At 35.4% G+C, this 22,692-nt stretch overlaps 1 protein-coding gene across 13 annotated transcripts in view; it reads left to right on the top strand.

The window, feature by feature from the left end:
- The window catches only part of ERBIN (erbb2 interacting protein), a 129,968-nt gene that overhangs the window by 59,955 nt on the left and 47,321 nt on the right, over positions 1 to 22,692 (top strand). For all 13 annotated transcript variants that reach the window (XM_055554804.1, XM_055554806.1, XM_055554805.1 and 10 more), the window contains 5 exons: positions 9,375 to 9,453; positions 11,832 to 11,921; positions 14,022 to 14,078; positions 18,725 to 18,788; positions 21,198 to 21,272. In XM_055554804.1, coding sequence (XP_055410779.1) covers positions 9,375 to 9,453; positions 11,832 to 11,921; positions 14,022 to 14,078; positions 18,725 to 18,788; positions 21,198 to 21,272 — 365 coding nt within the window. The remainder of the gene's footprint in view (positions 1 to 9,374; positions 9,454 to 11,831; positions 11,922 to 14,021; positions 14,079 to 18,724; positions 18,789 to 21,197; positions 21,273 to 22,692) is intronic.

Genomic DNA, 22,692 nt, shown 5'->3' with positions numbered 1-22,692 from the left:
TCTGAAGGGTTATCTCTTCTACTTTTTGGTGTTACTGATAAAATCACATACACAAAGGCTAGTAACCAATGTTATTAGTCTTCATAGTATGAAACTATTCCTTGGCTCAATAATGTACATGCGTGATTCTCCTCCTGAAAATGCAGTAATTCCAGACTTCTCTAAACTTGAGATCTGTGCAGTTATGCCCTACAACATCATTCAATCAGTATCTTAGACTTTCATGCAAAGAAGAACGTGTTTGAGTTATGACAACCCATTGGACTGTAGTGTTTCTCTTTTTTTCATTCTAGCTTCAGCAGTTCTTTGTGGATTATTGAAAACCTGCTTTGTACAATTCTGTCAGCTTGTGAGTGTTTTTTGAAGAGTTTGAATTTCTGTGTGACCAAAAGATTTAGGATAAGCACTTAAATATTCTTCTCTGAAAGACAATGGCATTAGTTATTGTTATCAGTAAAATCTTACAATTTATTTCATTAAAAATTAAGCTGATTTTGTCTATTCTTTTCTACTCTTTCTACGTGATCTCATCTATTTTTTAAATGGCAGAATCAGTCCCTTGCCTTTTATTTGTTTTCTTCTCTTCTTAGTCTTAAACTGATGTCTAAATGCAACTGCATTTCATTGATGATGAACAAAGTAAGTGAAGAGAGACAGGAAACTATGATTATGTCAGAACCATTCCTTGACTGACAAAAATTCTAGTATTTCTAATTCCAATCTAATAGTCATCATTACGACTGATGTAATTAACCCATTTTACTTTTATAGAGTTGAGAGTATTTTAATTAACTTGTGTAACCCTCAAGTATATGCTTATACGAGTCTACATTATTATTACTTTTTGGCTGTGCCTCATGGCTTGTGGGATATCAGTTTTCTGACTACAGACTGAACCCAGGCCACAGCAGTGAAAGCCCAGAATCCTAACCATTAGGCCATCAGAGAACTCCAAGTCTACATTATTGAAAACAGGAATATATTACACATATTACAGCATGATGTGGTTGATTATGAGAATTTTGAGTTTCATTAGTTGTACATTTAAGTTAACAGCTTGCTTAAAGGATAGCACGCTAAATGAAAGCAGTGTTTATCAAATTTTGGAATTAATTATATTTAGTATTAAGATGGCCATTATGTTAGAGATGGATGAGTTTCATCTTTTATTCTGAATGAGAAAATTGAATTACCCCTACATATACTCCAGTGTTCTTGCCTGGAGAATCCCAGGGACAGGGGAGCCTAGTGGGCTGCCATCTATGGGGTCGCACAGAGTCGGACACGACTGAAGCGACTTAGCAGCAGCAGCATACCCCTAAATATTTTCTCTGTTACAACATCTCATCATGTTAAATGTTGCATAAGATTCTTTAATCTTGTATCCAAGTTCTAGTATTCTTATCCTTTTAGGTGTTTTTATCAGTTCAATCTAATGATACTCTATCTTAATATAACAGGTATTTTTTTCATGTTTACTATCTATATGACCCCTGCTTGGAAGGAGGCAGGAAACATTGTGGCATGCTTTATTAGTGTTTAAGCAAGCTGTATTTATTTAAAAGCACTTGTTTTAGGATTCTCTACTTTCATATTTTCTTAGTTTCTGATATTCTAATATTTCTTCCAGTGTTTCTCACTGGCAACTAATATGGCTTAGTGATTAAAACATTTGTTTAGAAAGAGAAAAATTGAATTGTATTCTGATCATTACTTCTTTATTTGCCATGTTGCTATATTTGGAAATTAATCTCATTCTCAGTTAGACTATACATAATTTCATCAATATTACCACTTCCGTTCTGCCTCATGAGACTGCTAACCACATTGTGGACCAGTGTGTATACAGGAAGTATATAAATTTAAGGTGTTGATATTTGTCTTCATTTTGTAAGGAATTCACTTTTTATCATTTGATGATAAAACTAAAGTCTTAATTTATGAGTGTTAATTTGTCCTTTTTCTTGTCTAAAGTTTTGGTATTGTTAGCTTTTTAAAGAAAGGAAAATCTCACCAGGCTACTATGCCAAGTCACTGCAAATAGCAACTGGTGTTAGAGAAATTAACATTTAACATTCATTGTGTTCATGTGGCTTCTTTTTTTTTTTTTTTTTTTCTTTTTTGCTGCACTATGTAGCACGTGGGATCTTAGTTCCCTAATCAGGGGTTGAACCCCCGTATCTCCTGCATAGCAAGATGAATTCTTAGCCGCTAGACTGCCAGAGAAGTCCTGGCCTGTTTTCTTGAGCAGGCTATTAGAGATGATGATTAAAATAATTTGCAAAAGGGGTTGATAGAGAAAGCTGATGGAGAGAGAAAAGAAACGAAGATTATCTAGCTATCATTCTCTCTATAAAAGCACACTGAATAAAAACTAGGAATTTTAATGCAGAGAAACCAGAAAGAGTAGATCAGAGCTTTCTGTCTGATACGGGAATGCTGGAGAGGTTAATTATGCCTTTTTAAAACTGAGTCAAAACATTCAGAAAGAATGGGTTGAACGTTTATGGGTCAAAACAGGAAGCAGTTCCTTGAATCTGAGAAAATCTGATGATTGGGGACAAAATACTGGAAAAGGCTCTTCACTTTTAAATTCAAAGAAGTTATATTGATTACAAGGGATTATCGATTACTGGGGAAGTCACTTATTTTTTTCTGTTTTAAAATTTCTAAAGTTGTTGATTTGCTTAATAGTTAATGTTGCTTAAATTCAGCTGTTTTAATAAATCAGATTATTTAAGATAACGAAAGAAGAAAAATCATGTGTTAAACTGACATGGAACTTAAAAAACGTAGTCTGGTGATCACTGGTCACTGCTAAGTGTGTTGTTAATGTAGACCATAAGTGGGGTGTACAGTCACTGTGCCTTACCATAGGCCTTAGCACTCACTGTGTTATACCTGGTGCTAACCATACATCTGTTATCCCCTAGCCAGTATAGTCATTTAAGTTTGCAGTTTCTGGTTCAGACTCTTGACTGGAAATCAGTGTTACATTCTGTACTATTTGTTACCATAGCCTTTAAAATACAGAAACAGTAAAGAACCACTATTAACTTACATTGTACATTTGGGTCATTGGAGGGATATTGATGCCCTCCAAACAAAGATCCCCAGGATTACCTGTGATTGAGCCATGGGCATGGAAGGGGAGTCGCAGCGGGTGCTAAAAGACTTTATTACAGGATTTGGGCTTGTACTTGATGATTGGAAGAGGATTTAAGAATATGAGCGTTTGCTATGGATGGAATGCTGTCAAGAAGTATAATTCTGTGACTGAGAATATTAATAAATGTTATCTATAGGGAGGGCAGATTAGAGCAAAGCTAAAGCTATAAGCACTAAAGCAGCAGCAGTCACACGTTAGAAGAAGGGATGGCTTGGACAAGATTCACATTTTGTCTTGGTTAAGTCGTGATTACAAATACGCTTTTGTCTTGATCTCTTGTGGTTAAAGAGTGGCCTCCTTTAATATTGGTATTATGTGAAATTGCTTAGTTCAACAGGGAAATACCAAGGTCTCCCTTTGATTGCATCTTGTTCATAGAAAGACCAAGGACTAGCTGATGGTACCAGGCTAGTTCTTCGATTAGATTTCAGGAGGTATTTTCTCTTTCTCAGCAGTAAAAAGAGAACTCTAATGTATAACCAAAATAGATTAATCTGAGCAGGATAGCCATGTTTAATAGTATCTTCATTTTATTAAATTTCAGCCACAGAGTCAAATTTTTATGACAAGAGTATATGACAAAGAAAGAATACTGTTGAAGTCAAGTGAGAATGAAAAAGGAACAGGTAGTTGAAATTGCTAAAGAATTAAGTAATTCATGATAAAATTCAGGTTATGCATACTTTATGTATGAGGATGAAAGAGCCATCTTTGGAGACAAGCTAACACAAGCATTGAGCTTAGGCCTCATTGAGAAAGTGAGAACAAGGATTTGGTGGAAGTGAGGAAGTTAGTGATGCAGATATCTAAGGTAAGAATGTACCAGAAAGAAGAAACAGCCAGTGTACAGTTTGTAAGGTGAGAGTGTCCATGGCATGTATGAGAAACAGAAGACTATAGTAGCTAAAACATAGTGAGCAAGATGGGAGTGATAGGAATAGAGGTGAGAAAGGAAGGGATTTGGAGCAAAAAGACAATGTAGAGCCGTATAGGCATTTGTATGTGCTCTGACATTTACTCTCATTCAGGTGAAATCACTTGGAAGGGTTTGAGTCAGGTCATTCAGAGCATAATCTGACTTGCATTTTATTTTTATTTTTTTATGTTTTTTAAAAATTTATTTTAATTGGAAGCTAATTACTTTACAGTATTGTAGTGGTTTTTGCCATACATTGACATGAATCAGCCATGGATTTATGTGTTCCCCATCCTGAACCCCCCTTCCACCTCCCTTCCCATCCCATCCCTCTGGGTCATCCCAGTGCACCAGCCCTGAGCACCCTGTCTCATGCGTCGAACCTGGACTGGCGATCTGTTTCACATATGATAATATACATGTTTCAATGCTATTCTCCCAGATCATCCCACCCTTGCCCTCTCCCACAGAGTCCAAAAGACTGTTCTATGTCTCTTTTGCTGTCTTGCGTATAGGGTTATCCTTATCATCTTTCTGAACTCCATATATATGTGTTAGTATACTGTATTGGTGTTTTTATTTCTGACTTACTTCACTCTGTATAATAGGCTCCAGTTTCATTCACCTCATTAGAACTGATTCAGATGTATTTTTTTTTAATGGCTGAGTAATATTCTATTGTGTATATGTACCACAGCTTTCTTATCCGTTCGTCTGCCAGTGGACATCTAGGTTGCTTCCATGTCCTGGCTATTATAAACAGTGCTGCGATGAACATTGGGGTACACATGTCTCTTTCAATTCTGGTTTCCTCGGTGTATATGCCCAGCAGTGGGATTGCTGGGTCCTATGGCAGTTCTATTTCCAGTTTTTTAAGGAATCTCCACACTGTTCTCCATAGTGGCTGTACTAGTTTGCGTTCCCACCAACAGTGTAAGAGGGTTCCCTTTTCTCCACACCCTCTCCAGCATTTATTGCTTGTAGACTTGTGGATCGCAGCCATTCTGATTGGCGTGAGATGGTACCTCATAGTGGTTTTGATTTGCATTTCTCTGATAATGAGTGATGTTGAGCATCTTTTCATGTGTTTGTTAGCCATCTGTATGTCTTCTTTGGAGAAATATCTGTTTAGTTCTTTGGCCCATTTTTTGATTGGGTCGTTTATTTTTCTGGAATTGAGCTGTAGGAGTTGCTTGTATATTTTAGAGATTAATTCTTTGTCAGTTGCTTCATTTGCTATTATTTTCTCCCATTCTGAAGGCTGTCTTTTCACTTTGTTTGTAGTTTCCTTTGTTGTGCAGAAGCTTTGAATTTTAATTAGGTCCCATTTGTTTATTTTTGCTTTTATTTCCATTACTCTGGGAGGTGGGCCATAGAGGATCCTGCTGTGATTTATGTTGGAGAGAGTTTTGCCTGTGTTTTCCTCTGGGAGTTTCATAGTTTTGGTCTTATATTTAGATCTTTAATCCATTTTGAGTTTATTTTTGTGTATGGTGTTAGAGAATGTTCTGATTTCATTATTTTATATGTAGCTGTACAGTTTTCCCAGTACTGTTTATTGAAGAGACTGTCTTTTCTTGATTGTTTATTCTCACCTCTTTTGTTGTAGATTAATTGATCATAGGTATGTGGGTTTATTTCTGGACTTTCTGTACTGTTCCATTGATCTGTATTTCTGTTTTTGTGCCAATACCATACTGTTTTTATTAGTGTAGCTGTGTAGTATAGTCTGAAGTCAGGGGGATTGATTTTCCTCCATGGAGGGGAGAGGGACCAATTAGGGGCATGAGAGTAAGAAATATAATCTACTGTGTGGTGGTGCTAGTGGTAAAGAACCTGCCTGCCCTTTCAGGAGACATACGAGATGTAGGTTCAGTGCCTGCATTAGTAAGGTTCCCTGGAGGAGGGCATGGCAACATACTCCAATATTCTTGCCTGGAGAATCCCATGGACACAGGAGCCTGGCAGGCTGTAGTGGATAAGGTTGCACAGAGTCGGACATGACTGAAGGGACTTAGCGTGGCACACACATGTATAAAACAGATAAGCATCAAGGGTATATTTTATATTACAGGGAATTATAGCCTTTATCTTATAATAACTTTTAATGGAGTATAATCTGTAAAAAATACCGAATCACTATTCTGTCCACCTAAGATGTAATACAGTAAGTCAGTTATACTTAAGTTTAAATAGATCAATAAATGTGAAAATGTGTTCATCTCTAGGAAAATAGCTCAGTTGGCAAAGAATCTGCCTGCAATGCAGGAGACCCTGATTCGATTCCTGGGTCAGGCAGATCCAATGGAGAAGGGATAGACTACCCACTCCAGTATTCTTGGGTCTCCCTTGTGGCTCAGCTGGTAAAGAATCCACCTGTAATGCAGGAGACCTGGGTTTGATCCCTGGGTTGGGAAGATCCCTTGGAGAAGGGAAAGGCTACCCACTCCAATATTTTGGGCTGGAGAATTCCAGGGACTGCATAGTCCATGGAGTCGCAAAGAGTCGAACATGACTGAGAGACTTTCACTTTCACTCTCTAGGAAATATCAGGAAAGTATCTAGTTTTAGTTAATATCTCGTTTATATCTGTGAGGTTCAACCCTCTCAGAAAGTGTTTATTGGGAAAAAGTAAAGATATCATCAAAAGTTGACAAGATATAAATAGGTATTATAGTATGAAAATTGATATTGCCACCCTGGTAAAGAATTTGGAAGCTATTGAGTGACACTGATAACTATGTACCATGTCCTGTTCCAGTAGTGCACAAGAGAGGCAAAGATTCTCCCCTCACACAACAAGTACTTCTAAGATAAATATGTTAATCTGCTTGACATTGTCCCAGGTATCACTGGGTTTCTTTACTTTTTGCCCTCTGTGTTTCATAATGGCTAATTTCTGTTACTGTGTCTTCTGTCTCATTGACATTTTCTCCTGCAGTGACTAATCTTCTTTAAATCCTATCCTGTGGTTTTTTCATTTAGATGTGTTGTTTTTATCATTTGTGAAGTTTCCATTTCTTACATTTAACCTTTTTCTCCCCATCATTTTGTTCATTTTTTCCCTTTAAGTACCATAGCTGTTTTAAAGTCATTTTTTAAAAATCTTGTTATCTAAGTAGAGAATAATACAGTAAACCTGATGTGCCTATCAACCAGAACTGTAATATACCAATCAGTATGTTACATGTATACCTCATACTTTGCCAAACAATCTCTCTCATACATAAATATTTCAAGATGAAGCCACTCTACTGTTAACCACAATTTATAGAAAAACAGCTAACAGTAATTCCTTAATATTGTTAGATATCCATCAGTGTTAACATTTTCTGATTTGAATCTTTACATGAACTCTGTAAATTCTAGCAAAAGTTCTTTAAAATGAATCATCTTGAAACTTTTAGGGAAATTGACTTTTAATAACAATAACAATGATAAAAACCTTTCCTTAACCATTGAGCCCAGATTTTTGAAGTTGTTATTGAGATGATTGTAGAGTTACATGCATTTTTAAGAAACAGTACAAATTGGTACTCTTGTACTTACCACCTAGTTTCCCCCATTGGTGATAATTGCAGTTATATAGAACAGCAATGATATTGACTGATAATGGTATGGTCTCCCAGTCTTACTCAGCTTTCTTCCGTTTATGTGCCTTCATGTATGTGTGTAGTAGCGATGGTAGTGGTAGGTTTAGATGTTGACCATAGGCAGTTCTCTTTGGTCTCCTCTTATCTGGGTGGTTATTCAGTTTTTCTTTAACTTTTTTAACCTGGATAGTTTTGAAGATTACTGGCCAGTTTTGTAGGACTGCTCTTCATTGGATCTGTTTGATATTTGCTTATGGTTAAATTCAGGTTGGTGTCTGGGGAAGGAATGTAACATAGGTGTTGCGCCCCTTCTCAGTGCATCTGAAGATGAGTTGCTCTGTGATGATACTGGTAACTGCTGCCTTTTAAATCGTTGAAGTGGTTGGTGCCTGTGAGAGCTCTTTACTCTTTCCCCTCTTAAAAAATAGTATGTGTTTTGGGGGAGAAGCTTTGAAACGATATCGATATATTGTTTTTCTTCATTCTTTTACCCACTAATTTTAGCATCCATTGCTAAGTTTTGACTGATCAGTTATTGCTGTAGTGTTTGCCAGTTGATGATTTTGTATCATTTCATTTTTTATCATCTGGAATTCTGTGGTTGGCTCTGTAATAAACTTGCTTAGAATAGTACATTCATGAGGTTGACAGAGCCTTAAGTGATCCTCCAGTGTCAGCCCTTTGGAGTAATCATGTGTTAGTGAAGGAATGAGTTTTCTATTAATAGAATTTTGGGAACATTTTTTTTTTAAGTTATTAATTTGCATTCCTAGTCTGGATTACAACAGTACTACTTAAAGTTGGTCTGTGGATTGTTGCTAACTCAACTATTGTTGCTCTATTTTTGCTGAGACAAGTTGAGGTAAGATTTTAAGTGCCTAGAAACTTCTACCATAATTTGACTTGTCACGTTTGTGTTGTATTTTGCAGAAGTATTGATGTATAACTGCCTCAGGCATGTCCATTGGCATATCTGATGCATATTCTCTATCATACCTCTTTTAGCCTCAGCTTTGCCTTCAGCTTTGTTACCCTATATGTATTAGAGGCCAGCTCAGTCTGGAACCCAGGAATTAAAAAGTAATGCCTCTTTTATACACTACTATATAAAAATTAGATAAATAATAAGGACCATAAGGACCTCCTGTATAGCACAAGGAACTCTTCTTAATATTCTGTAATGACCTATATAGGAAAAGAGTCTTTAAAAAAATGAATGTATGTATATGTTTAACTGATTCACTTTTACTGTACAGCAGAAACTAACACAACATTATAAATCAGCTATACTCCAATGAAAAATTTTTTAAAGTAGTGCCTCTTTTTATGTGAAAACACAAAGAATGCTGATTATTCTGAATTTTGTGTCCCTAACACCACACAGAGAAGGCACTGATTTTCTGATGAACAGCGAGAAGGAAAGGAGGGTAAAACTAAACGAGATAGTTTGTCGTTGTTCAGTTTCTTAGTCGTGTCTGATAATGAGCAGTAGTCATAAAGAGGTGGAAGAGAAGAGAGAAATTTTTGTGGAGGTGATTCTGTTTGGTTGACATTGGTGTTGTCAGTTTATCGAGATTCTACTCTGTTGATAAATTTTGAATCTGTAAAGTGTACATTTATTATTAATACTGTTATGATTTTCTCCTTTGTAATTAATAGATTCTTTACAGATAATGATTAATTGTTCATTTTCTAGGAATACAAGAGTTTCCAGAAAATATAAAAAATTGTAAAGTTTTGACAGTTGTGGAGGCCAGTGTAAATCCTATTTCCAAGTAAGTTCTTCTCTGTTGAATTATAGTATGTCAATAAAGCAACTATGATAAAGTAGAATACTACTTTCTACATTTTAATCAACAGTTAATATCAGTCTTAAATCTATACAAAATTTTAGTTTTAGATTAAAAAGGAGCCTTTTTAATACTCTTCCCAACCCCGTATATTACAAGGGTAAATTTGACATCCATACAGATAATGCAAGTGTTGTTCTCCAAGTCCTATGGTTAATGTCAAAAATGAGACTAGGATCTAGGCCTCCTTAGCTCAGTGTTACTTGTGCAATATAAGAATGTCTTCACTTGCACATCCAATGTGTGGCACACTCAAAATTTTGAAAATAAGAGAAGCTGAAAAGTCAAAAAGCTAAAAACAAAAAAGGAAAAAGCTAGGTGATTGGTTGTATTATATACCAAAGGTCACACATATTCTTTTGTGATCATAATGGCTTGAAGCAGAATGCTTTCCTAGTAACAGAGCTGTTAAATTTTGAAAAAATAGAATGACAAAGCAAAAGATGAATATTGTAAAGCATAGCTTAGTATAGCTAAAATGAAAGTTGAAACCAGCTTTCACATATTACAGTAAATCCCCTACATATGAACGAGTTGCATTCTGAGAGCACATTCATAAGGCTAGTTTATTCATGTTAGCCTAGATACCCAATTAACACAATCGACTATACAGTACTATACTGTAATAGGTTTATAATACTTTCCACATAAATACATTAAAAAAAACAAAATATACAGATAACATTTTTACTCTTACAGTATAGTACCTAGAAAAATACAGTCCTACCAGCTCCATCAGTGCTGCTTTTATGCTTGCTTCTGCACATCCTGGGCTTGAAATAAAGATACCATACTACTTCTGTACTGAATATCATACTCTTCAGTAAAGTACACAGAACCACACCAGTTGTAGAGGATGCATGCTTATGACAGTGTATTCCAGACACGTGAACTCTTAGGTTTGAACCTGCAGATGCATGTTCACATCTTTGAAAGCTCACAACTTCAAGATTTGTGTGTAAGGGACTTATTGTACAAACTGAAAAGGTTTTTCCAAACATAGACAAACATGTAAAGGCAAACATGTAAAGATGATGTTTTACCTTTACCTGAAAATACTATTCTAGCATCAAGTTCTAGATCTGTAATTTCTTTTGTTAGCCAGAGGAAATAAAGGCAAAGTTATTTATAGGTTCTTATATGACCCTAAATGTCATTCAGCTTTTAATATTAGTTCTCATTTGGTCATTATAAAATTACATGATCTTTATATGATTATTTAGGGACCAAATATTGAAATGGAAAATAATTGAAACCAGTAGTTCTCAAATGGGGACAGTTTTGCTGTTAACAGTCATTTGGTAAATTCTGAAGACATTTTTTGGTTTACACAACTTGTGGTGGGCAGTGCTAGCTTCAGGTGATGTAGAGGCTACGGTGCTAATGCAGAAGACAGCCTCCTGGCAACACAAAACTATCCAGCCCTAAAAGTCAGCTGGAGAAGGCAATGGCACCCTACTCCAGTGCTCTTGCCTAGAAAATCCCATGGACGGAGGAGCCTGGAAGGCTGCAGTCCATGGGGTCGCTGAGGGTCGGACACGACTGAGCAACTTCACTTTCATGCATTGGAGAAGGCAATGGCAACCCACTCCAGTGTTCTTGCCTGGAGAATCCCAGGGACGGGGGAGCCTGGTGGGCTGCCATCTATGGGGTCGCACAGAGTCCGACACAACTGAAGCAACTTAGCAGCAGCAGCAAAAGTCAGCTGGCTTACCAGGCAGCCCAGTGGTAAAGAATTCAGCTGCCAGTGTGGGAGTTGCAGGTTCAATCCCTGGGTCGGGAAGATCCCCTGGAGAAGGAAATAGCAGCTCATTCCAGTTTTCTTGCCTAGGAAAATCCCATGGACAGAGGAGCCTGGCAGGCTGCAGTCCATGGGATTACAAGAATTGAACACGACTTAGCAACTAAGCACCAAGAACAAAAGTCAATATTGTCAAAGTTTAGAATTCTTTATCTAGTCCTTTCAATTTATGTTAGATAAGGTGAGTTTCAAGACTGCCTGCTGATGTCATAGTCATGTCCCAAATACATTTTTCTGTGTTGAGGTTCATTCATAGTTGACTGTTATGTGCAGATTTTATCTTATTGAGACAAATACTGCTTTACTTCCTTTTTACAAAATGATAAGATACAAACATTGAAGCTGTAAGTTATTATAAAAGGTAAATCTCAATTTGAGGATCACTCATAAAAGAGATAGCTGTTATCTGTTAAGAAAATGTGTTGGTTAGACTGTTTCTTAGATTTTAATAGCTAAAATTCTGCATATGAATTAAGTTTAAATTCTGGTTTATTTTATATAGGCTTCCTGATGGATTTTCTCAGCTGTTAAACTTAACCCAGTTATATCTGAATGATGCTTTCCTTGAGTTCTTGCCAGCTAATTTTGGCAGGTAAGTTATAGTTTCTTCTAAAACCTTCTCTTGTTAGCTGTTAACAAAACTTTTGCCAAGTTTACCAGACTACAGGTTGCTTTAGTAATACTGTTAATTACAGTTTTGTGGGCTCTTCTTTTGTAATAATTTCCAATCATTGTAGTTTTTATAGTTTCTTCAGCACTTGTTACTTTGACTTGAAATTTATTTTCCCAAATAAAAATAAGCAGTGAAAATTTTAAAGAAAAAAGTAATTTAAGACTTGGTTTTAAAGTACGTAAAAATCAGGAGTTTAAATTGGAATAATTTTTGTATATTTGAGATAGAATGCTTTATTCTCAGCACTTACATGTTTTTTAAATGATCTAATTACTGGTTTATCTGTCTTCTTCACTGGAATCGAAGTTCTAGAGAAAAGAAAAATGTGTTTCTGGGACCAGCCAGTTGCTCCCTCCTTAAATTTGTGCTTCTTGTTGTATTATAGTCCCTGAGTAATTTTTCTAATGAAAAGATGAATCAGCAAATGAACAATAGGTATTAAATTATTATTGTGTTCAAATTAATTACTAGAGAAAGTGCTATCCAAATATGTGTTAATATGACAATGTTCTTTTTTTTTTTTTAAAGAGAGATATATCATGTGGTCTCACTTAGATGTGAAATCTAAAATAACCACTGAAACCCCAACCTCATAAATACAGAGAAAAGATTGGTGTTTGCCAGAAGTGGAGTGGTGGGTAGAGATGGGCAGAATGAGTGAAGGTAGTCAAATGATACAAACCTCCAATTTATAAAATAAATCATGGGGATGCAAGGTCATGGTGACTATTGTTAACCATACTATATTGTGTATTTGAAAGTTTCTTCAGAGAATACATCTTAAAAGTCATCTCAAGAAGAAACATTTTTTTTTATATAATTAAGTATAGTGACAGATGTTAACTAGACTTGTTTTGGTAACCATTTCACAGTGTAGTTGACCCTGGAACAATGCAGGGGTTAGGGGTTCCGATCCTCCCAACACCGTAGAACTCTGCATATAATTTACAGTTGGCCCTCCACAGCTATAGTTCCTTAGTATCCAGGGTTCCAAATCCATTAGATTCAACCAACCACAGATTGTGTGGTACCATAGTATTTACTGTTGGGGAAAAAATCTGTATATGAATGGATTCACACAGTTGAAACCCATGTTTTTCAAGGGTTAACCGTGGGTTAACTTTAGCTCAAGTGGTTACTCCATCTTCTGATGCCATGTTCAACGATGTATATACAGACATCAAATCATTATGTTATATACCTGAAACCAACAAAATGTTGTTTGTTAATTGTATTTCAATAAAGAAAAAAGAATTTGGGGCATTGTTGTAGCCCAGTGAACTGTGGGACCCACATTATAATGCTTTATATTTTTATGTACATACACATATATATGGATCTGTGTACACACATATATACACATACACATATGTGTATGTGTATACATACATACATTTCATGTACTTGTTAGATTTCTGTGTCTGGCATTTGGACCACTTTTTTAAATTGAAATATATTTGGCATGTAACACTCTGTAAGTTTAAAGTATACACCCTGCTGACTTGATACGTTGTATATTTTAATATGGTTGCCACTTGCAGCATTAGCAAACACTTCTTGACCAGTTCTTCTGCTCATTTATCCTCTAATTTTATTGGAACGTGCATCACTGAAGTGCCAGAGGATTTCTCCCTATCCATGTCCTGTTTTGTTTCTTTATTTTTCTCTCTCAGACCTCAACTCTAGACTTAAATTATTGTTCTCTAATCTACTAATGACTAATAATTTGGGGGAAGATTTCATTAAAATGCACAAAGTTTATTAGGATTGACATTAGGGGACAATTACTTTGGATATGTTTAGAAATATTTTTTGCAGCTTCTCCCCCGTTAATTCTGAGGAGCAAAAATAAGTCTTTTCTGTCTTTGTATTTTTGTGTAATTTTTAACACGAGATTCTACACATTGTAATTACACAATGAATATTGGTTGCTTTAAAACTTTAGAGGATGACATTAATTCATTAATTAAATTCTTCATCTTTGTCATAGATGCTTGATTTATTTTATTTGTTTTGCAGATTAACTAAACTCCAAATATTAGAACTTAGAGAAAACCAGTTGAAAATGTTGCCAAAGTAAGTAAAGGTGTTATCTTTTCCAAAATTTAGTTCAGCATTTTAAATTCTTAAGAGAAATATTAATTCTCTATTATCTAAAATATGAGTACAAATTATTTTAAAAGACTTACATTTGTGGTCATTGTATTTTAATTAGTGGTGTTCAATATAACAATCTATACATCTCTTAGTGATTTCATAGCTTTCTAGAACTCAGTCTTGTGTGACAAAAGTCAAAATAATAACTATGTAAAGCTCACCTGAGTCCCAAATAAAGGTCCCCATTTCTATACTAGAGTTCTTTCTTAGTATTCCTTAAAGAGATCCATAAAGTCTTCTGTGTGAAGTCTGATTAACTCTAGTTCTCAGAACTTGTATGGTTTTAGTCAGTTGTAAATTAGAAATGGAATGGAAGGCCCCCTACTGGTAAGCTAACATCAGGAGGAGATGACAGTCCAAGAGCAAAAAATAAAATGAAAATAGATCTACAGACTCAAAATGCACTAGTCTACATCCTTTATTGAAGATATGTCTTAAAACATCCTGATTCACTACAGTGTTTTTATAGTTTCAGTTCAGTTCAGTTCAGTCGCTCAGTCGTGACCAACTCTTTGTGACCCCATGAATTGCAGCATGCCAGGCCTCCCTGTCCATCACCAACTCCTGGAGTTCACCGAGACTCAGGTCCATCGAGTCAGTGATGCCATCCAGCCATCTCATCCTCTGTCGTTCCCTTCTCCTCCTGCCCCCAATCCCTCCCAGCATCAGAGTCTTTTCCAATGAGTCAACTCTTTGCATTAGGTGGCCAAAGTACTGGAGTTTCAGCTTTAGCATCATTCCTTCCAAAGAAATCCCAGGGCTGATCTCCTTCAGAATGGACTGGTTGGATCTCCTTGCAGTCCAAGGGACTCTCAAGAGTCTTCTCCAACACCACAGTTCAAAAGCATCAATTCTTCAGCACTCAGCCTTCTTCACAGTCCAACTCCCACATCCATACATGACCACTTTTATAGTTGGCTGCTAAGTCACTTCATTCGTGTCCGACTCTGTGCGACCCCATAGACGGCAGCCCACCAGGCTCCCCTGTCCCTGGGATTCTCCAGGCAAGAACACTGGAGTGGGTTGCCGTTTCCTTCTCCAATGCATGAAAGTGAAAAGTGAAAGTGAAGTCGCTCAGTTGTGCCCGACTCTTCGACTCTTCGCGACCCTATGGACTGCAGCCTACCAGGCTCCTCTGTCTGTGGGATTTTCCAGGCAAGAGTACTGGGGTGGGTTGCCATTTCCTTCTCCATTTTATAGTTTAGGCAGTGGCAAACTACAGACTGGTTGAGTTTGGCCCAGTGCCTATTTTTTTCTAAATAAATTTCATTAGAGTCGCATTCATTCATTCACTCACATGTTGTTTATAGCTGCTTTTGCTCTACAGTGGTAGAGTCAAGTAGCTGTGACAGAGACTATATGCAGGGCTTAAAATATCTGACCCTTACAGAAAGCTTCCCAGTCTCCTGTTGGAATTTATTTGTCAAGAGTTGTCACCTCTTGATAGAAGCATCTCCTGTTTTCCAGGAGTTTGTTGTTCTGTGTATTCAACTTTTGTAGCATCTTATTTATATCAGTTATGATATTTACCACATTAGTCTAATTTTTAAAATACATTTTACTGTCTTTCTACTTGGCTAGCATATTCTCATGTGCATATGTACTTGATCCTTCTTCTTCCCCACTCCAACCCATGAGTATAAATCTCTGAGGGCAAGAAGCGTACATGGTTTTGATTCCCAAAAGACTGAGATGATTACAGTGTATGTTGTTAGCTGTTAGTATAAATTAAAAGGAGAATTATCCTTATTAAAATTCAAAAAGGTTTGAGTTTTTGGAGATTTGGTATTGGCATTGATGAATCCTTAGCTCAGAATTTGACTGTTAAGAGATTTGAATAATCTGGGTATAAATTGTTTACTGAAATAGCTAAGCCTACAGTTAATATGGTGTCTCTGATATCATAGGTAATTCACTTATTTTATCTCCTTATATTTTAATTTTAACCTCAGATTGGACTCTCATGTATTTGCAAATGTAATTCTTTATTGCTTTTTTAAAGACATGATTACAGTATTTGAGGCCTCACAGATTAAAAAGAGGCCATGGTTTTATGTGTCAGGAAAGTCATGTGCATTCAGGTTATGTGAGTAGATCTTTTTATGATCAAAGATTCGAACAGTGAAAAAGCTGTTTTAAATATATAGTTTAGTGGAATGTAATACCATGTTAATCCTGGAGGGCCCAGTACCAAAAACACAAATGATGTATATTTCCCCTCTGAGACAGGAGAAGAGAAGGTAAAAATGAGTTAAATACAAAGAAAGTTTAGAGATAAGCAGAAGGAAATTTGAGGGATGGTTGCTTTTACTTTCTCCTTGAAGTAGGAAGCTGGATCTTAAATGAAGTAGGACCAAATATGCCCATGTTAGCTACAGCAAGTTGAGATGGAGATGCTTTTAAAATTTTACAATGTATTTCCAGATATTACATATCTGTCATTTATATTTTCCTAAATCAGTTTTAAAACTTAGATTTTTAAGGATATTGTTTATAATTGAGTTTTCCAGTGTAAAGGTTTTTATACCCTTAAAAAAAAATTTACCCTTGTTGATATGAAATGAATTGCTACATGTGAATTTTCTGTGTTATCATTATAACAATATTGAATTAAGAAAAATAAGACCATATTTTCTTTTTTCAATCTTACTCCCTCCGCACAGCTCTCTTTACCTTTCTCACATATCAACCTAGTGTAGTATTATGAACGTAGGAATTAGTACCTAATCTTTCTTGAGAAAGATCCTGGAAACATCTTTTCACTTTGTAGTAAAGCAAATTGGAACTGAATTACAGGTTTTCTGGACAAAGACAGATATGAGTAAAGGAAGTCAAATTTTTATACTTCATAGAACCTGAAAATAGGCACTCAGAGAATCAAAGTTAAAGCAACTTTGAGAAAGATTGGTACTGGGAGATAAATTAAAGGAGTGTCGATGAAATGGCATATTTAAAATGAAAGGGTTTGGGAAAATTAGCTTTCTGTAATATTAGGTGAGTAACATAATAATTGGGCTTCCCAGGTGGCACTAGTGGTAAAGAACCTGCCTGCCATGCAGGTAGACATAAGAGACCCAGGTTTGGTCTCTGGGCCGGGAAGATACCCTGAAGGAGAAAATGGCAACCCATTCCAATATTCTTGCCTGGAGAATCCCATGGATGGAGGAGCCTGGTGGGCTGCAGTCCATAGGGTCGCACAGAGTGGGACACGACTGAAGTGACTTAGCACGCATGCACAACATAATAAATTGCTTTACAATTATTATATGTTTTTTTTTTTCACTAAAAAACCAGAGAGATTTAAGCTGATTTTATTTTACTTTCTATTACTAATTTGTTGAATGTCAAGAGAAGATAGAAATAATATGTGTTCTTATGTCATAATTTAAGGAGTCTGTTGGTTTTTAATAATGTTAATTTTCCAGTTAACACATTGATATATTGATATTATGATGATTGTATTTAGCCATATGCAAAAAAAATTTAATATAGTTCCTAAGGAGTTCCCTAGTGTGGTCTGTTGGTTAGGATTCAGCACTTTTACTGCTGTGTTCAGGGTTCAGTCACTAGTCGGGGAACCTCCCCCAGGCCATGTGGGATGGTGTGCCCTCCGATTTTTTTTTTAATTTAATGTAGTTCCTTATCTGGGTACCTGGTAGCAATCTATTAAATAATAGGTTTTTCTAAAAATAATAATTTTAGAGCATAAATATATTTGAATTAATTAATAGTTCACTTTAAGAAGTGCCTTTATTGAAGGAATATAAAATACAACTTAGTTTATTTCATCATGAAATCAGTTTGTACATTCAAGTTTTTGTAATGGCAGAGAACTGTTGGTATTGAGTTGAAAGTTTAAAAATGGTATATTGTAGCTTTAATTTAAAATAAATACAGTCTCCTAATTATATTTTTGATTCATGTAAAACGTTGTTGTGAATTGTATTGAATTTAATTTGAAAGTGTGGAGAACAATGTAATATTTACTGTTCTTGGAATTTTCAGTTAATTATCTTAAAGTTTTTTACAAATACACCATCAGTCTTGAAAAATGGTAGTAATTAATATGAAGCTACCTAACAATCTAATCATTAGTTGATTTATACTATCTGAGAAGTTATTCTGTGAAAAAAACAAAAAATGCAAAGTGAACTACTGGTATTCTGGTCTGTGTAATTACTGCAATTACATCTTAAGAATATAAATAACCTGGGATTTCCCTGATGGCTCAGTGTTTTAAGACTCCACACATCCAATGCAGGGGGCGCAGGCTCAATCCCTGGTTGGGGAATTAAGATCCCACATACTGTGTGGCATGGCCAAAAAGTAAAATAAAAAAGAATAGAAATAACCTGGAGAGAAGCCAAGATCAGAGAATAATTAATAACTTATTTCATTTTTATTTAGAAATTAAATGTGACTTGTTTCTTAGAAAATCATTATTTTTGTTTTGTCAACATTTGAAAGCCTATATGTTATTAGGTAATACATAAGAATATTTTACAAGTTTCCTTGTAATTGTTTGTTTTTGTATACTTAATTCCTTATTACTCCATTGTGCATAGAACTATGAATAGACTGACCCAGCTGGAAAGACTGGACTTGGGAAGTAATGAATTCACAGAAGTGGTAAGTTCTCACCAACCTTACTATCCATAAGCCATTCATTTGATCAAGAAAAAAATGTGAAAATTAAGGTATTTATTTCTTTGCATTTTTAAAGTATAAAATCAGATAAAGATACACACATATTTTGGAGAGATAAGATATAAAAGTTTTTGACAGGATAATTAAACAGATAACAACATCTAATAGGAGTGAGGGTAAAAATGTAAAATTAATGAGAAGCCCATGGAAAAGGTAATTAATAGTTTTTGGCACAGAAAGTAGAAATTCTGAAAAATTATAAGGGAAAAGCTTTCATCAGACTAGAATGCATCAGGAAAAGAACTTGAGTCAAAAATAACTTCATGGGAATATTGCTTAGGAATTTATTCAGTAGTAGCATACTTCTCTATAATTTTACTTAATAGCTAAAAGAAAAACATTGAATGAAACAGCTGTTATTTTCGAGTTGGTAATTAGACCTCTGGATTGTGTTTTTGCTTTGTTTCCAAAGTAGTATGATGCTGAATCGAAAAGAAGAATATAAGCAATTTGTTGTCTTCAGTCATTGCTCCAAGAGAACTCAGATAATAAGCTAGATATTTGTTTTTTGAAGAGAAGCTCCTTAACTTGAAAAATCATCATTAAAATTTTTGCACTGTGTTTACAAGTTTTTTTTTTTAATTGTTGCAAGTTTCAAGTGATAGTCTCAAAAACAAGAGTTTCTCAGCACTGTTGCTGCACAATTGTCCTGTGGAAATTGTATTAGCTCACTAAAATAGCTTTTCAGCTGAAGTCACTGGAGGAGCCTGGTGGTTTTGGGTATCTCATATTTTTTCTAAAATATTGTCTTTCATATTCTGTATTTTAATTGAAGCTGATATATGATGAATTGTTTTGTAGATGTTTTACTCTTTTAAAAAAAAATGCATATTCTGTGCTTAATAAATTATCTGTTACATATTTTCTCAGTATTTGTCTTTACATGTATTAATCTATTGCCATATTAACTATTTTAAGTTTCTAAATTGCTGTTAATTTTATAAATCAGAGCAGAATTCAAAATCATTAAATTTTGGACCATTTCCGTCTTCCAGTATTACACATTTAAAAAAAAATTACTTTACAGTTGTAACAGGTAATGCACAAAAGGGGCTTCCTAGGTGGCTCAGTGGTAAAGAATCTGCCAGTGCCGGAGATGCGAGTTCAATTCCTGGGGTGGGAGCATCCCCTGGAGAAGGAAATGGCAACCCACTCCAGTATTCTTGCCTGGGAAACCCATGGACAGAGGAGCTTGGCAGGCTGCAGTCCATAGGGTCGCAAAGAGTCAGATACAACTGAGCATACACACATGCAAAGCACAAAGAGATTTTTTTAATCCAAGTTACACCTAGAATTCTTACTTATATGTTAACAGTAAATCTGAGTGACATGCGTTGTATGTGTTACTCGTGTTATAGTGATGAGATATGATGACACCTCAATGCCATCATAATGTCAGTGATTGGACACAGGTTTGTGGGTTAACGGAAATATCTTTAAAGGACTCATTCAGAAGAGCCTCCAAGGGTGAATAACCTAAGGGTAAATTTTGCCTGAATACCAAGTCCACTGCTGCTGCTGCTAAGTCACTTCAGTCGTGTCCGACTCTGTGTGACTCCATAGACGGCAGCCCACCAGTCTCCCCCATCCCTGGGATTCTCCAGGCAAGAACACTGGAGTGGGTTGCCATTTCCTTCTCCAATGCAGGAAAGTGAAAAGTGAAAGTGAAGTCGCTCAGTCATGTCCGACTCTTAGCGACCCCATGGACTGCAGCCTACCAGGCTCCTCCATCCATGGGATTTTCCAGGCAAGAGTACTGGAGTGGGGTGTCATTGCCTTCTCCGACCAAGTCCACTAAGTCACTTTAATTTTTTGGTCCTCAACACAAAACAGTATTCTGTGTAGTTACTAGAAGCTTAAAATAACACAATAGGTTTATTATGCCTTGGTTTGCATACTTTTCCTTATGATTGGGTTTTTAAGATGTAGCTTGCCTTCTTTTTTCCTCCCTCTTAGTCATCAGGGAATAGCTTTTCTTTAAGATTTCCTAAAATTCTACATCTTTTTGTGGATAATGATTGAGAGTATACTTTTATTGTATTCTTGAAAGTAATGGATCTTATTAATTGTGTAAATACTTTAACCTGTTATGTAATCAAAAGCTTAATTTATACAATCTGCTATTATGGAATGTCTTTAGTAATATTTGTGTAATAACTATAACACAGTGGAAAGACTTGAGTTTTGGCTTTGCTTTTTCCCCCCTCATAATTTAAAAAAATGTCTTTAAAACTGAAAGTTATTATTAGAAATACCCAGGGGAGCTTCTTTTGGCAAATAAATATATTCAAATAAATTAATGTATTTCCTCCTTCACTTCCATTTAAACAGCCTGAAGTACTTGAGCAGCTAAGTGGATTGAAAGAATTTTGGATGGATGGTAATAGACTGACTTTTATTCCAGGGGTATGTATATAAAATTTTAAAGACTTTGCTTATTGCTGTCTGTCCTTTGCATTTTTACGAATTACACATTTTAAGTATGTTTAATCAGTTTAAAATGATTATTATTAATACTGTTAAATAGAAGCAAATTACATTTTTTTATTGTCAATACTTTGTTTTTAACAATGTTGTGTTTTAGGTATACAGTAAAGTGAATCAGTTATACATACTCATATATCCACTCTTTTTTAGACTCATTTCCCACATAGATCATTATTGAGTAGAGTTGCCTGTGCTATACAGTAGGTCCTTATTAGTTACATGTTTTAGATATAGTAGTGTATATATGTCAATCCAGATCTCCAGATTTATCCCTTGACCCCTTTCCCCCGGTAACCATAAGTTTGTTTTCTACATGTGTAACTCTTATTTCTGTTTTGTAAATAGGCTCATTTGTACCATCTTTTTTTTTTTTAGATTCCACATACTAGTGATATCATATGATATATGTCTTTCTCTGTCTAATTTACTTCACTCATTGTGACAGTATCTAGGTTCACCCACATTGCTGCAAATGACATTATTTCATTCTTTTTGATTGCTGAGTAATATTCTGTTGTATATATGTACAACATCTTTATCCATTGCTCTGTCGGTAGACATTTAGGTTGCTTCCATGTCTTGGCTATTGTAAATAGTGCAGTAAAGTTTGGGGTGTATGTATCTTTTTGAATTGTGGTTTTCTCCAGATATATGCCCAGGAGTGGGATTGCTGGATCATATTGTAGTTCTATATTTCGTTTTTAAAGGAACTTCCTTAGTGTTCTCCATAATGGTTGTACCAATTTACATTTCCATCAGCAGTGTATGAGGTCTCCCTTTTCTCCATGCCTTTTCCAGCATATATTATATATAGATTTTTTGTAGATTTTTTATTTATAGATTTTTAATGATGGCCATTCTGACTATATGTGAAGTGATACCTCATTGTAATTTTCATTTTCATTTCTCTGATAATTAATGATGTCAAGCATCTTTTCATATGCCTTTTAACCATCTGTATGACTTCTTTGGAGAAATGTCTATTTAAATCTTCCACGCATTTTTCGATTGGGTTTGTCAACACATTTCTTGATTAAAATTTTTATATTACTATAATAAATTTTTGTAAAACACAGTTGACTTGTGTACAACTCAGGGATTAGGAGCACCAACCCTTTACACAGTGGAAAAAATCTGTGTAATTTATAGTCAGCTTTCCCTATTTGAAATTCCTTCATAACAAGGATTCCTCCTCAGGGTCTGATGTTCTGCATCCACAGATTGAACCAACTACAATGGGGTACTGTAGTATTTACTGTTGAAAAAAATCCATGTGTAAATGGGTCTGTGAAGTTCTGTGTTGTTCAAGGGTCAACTTTAAGTTTCTTTCTAATGTCAT

This window comes from Bubalus kerabau, chromosome 18 (genome assembly GCF_029407905.1).
Source record: "Bubalus kerabau isolate K-KA32 ecotype Philippines breed swamp buffalo chromosome 18, PCC_UOA_SB_1v2, whole genome shotgun sequence".
Taxonomy (NCBI): domain Eukaryota; kingdom Metazoa; phylum Chordata; class Mammalia; order Artiodactyla; family Bovidae; genus Bubalus; species Bubalus kerabau.
This window is presented reverse-complemented; position numbering and strand designations above follow the sequence as displayed.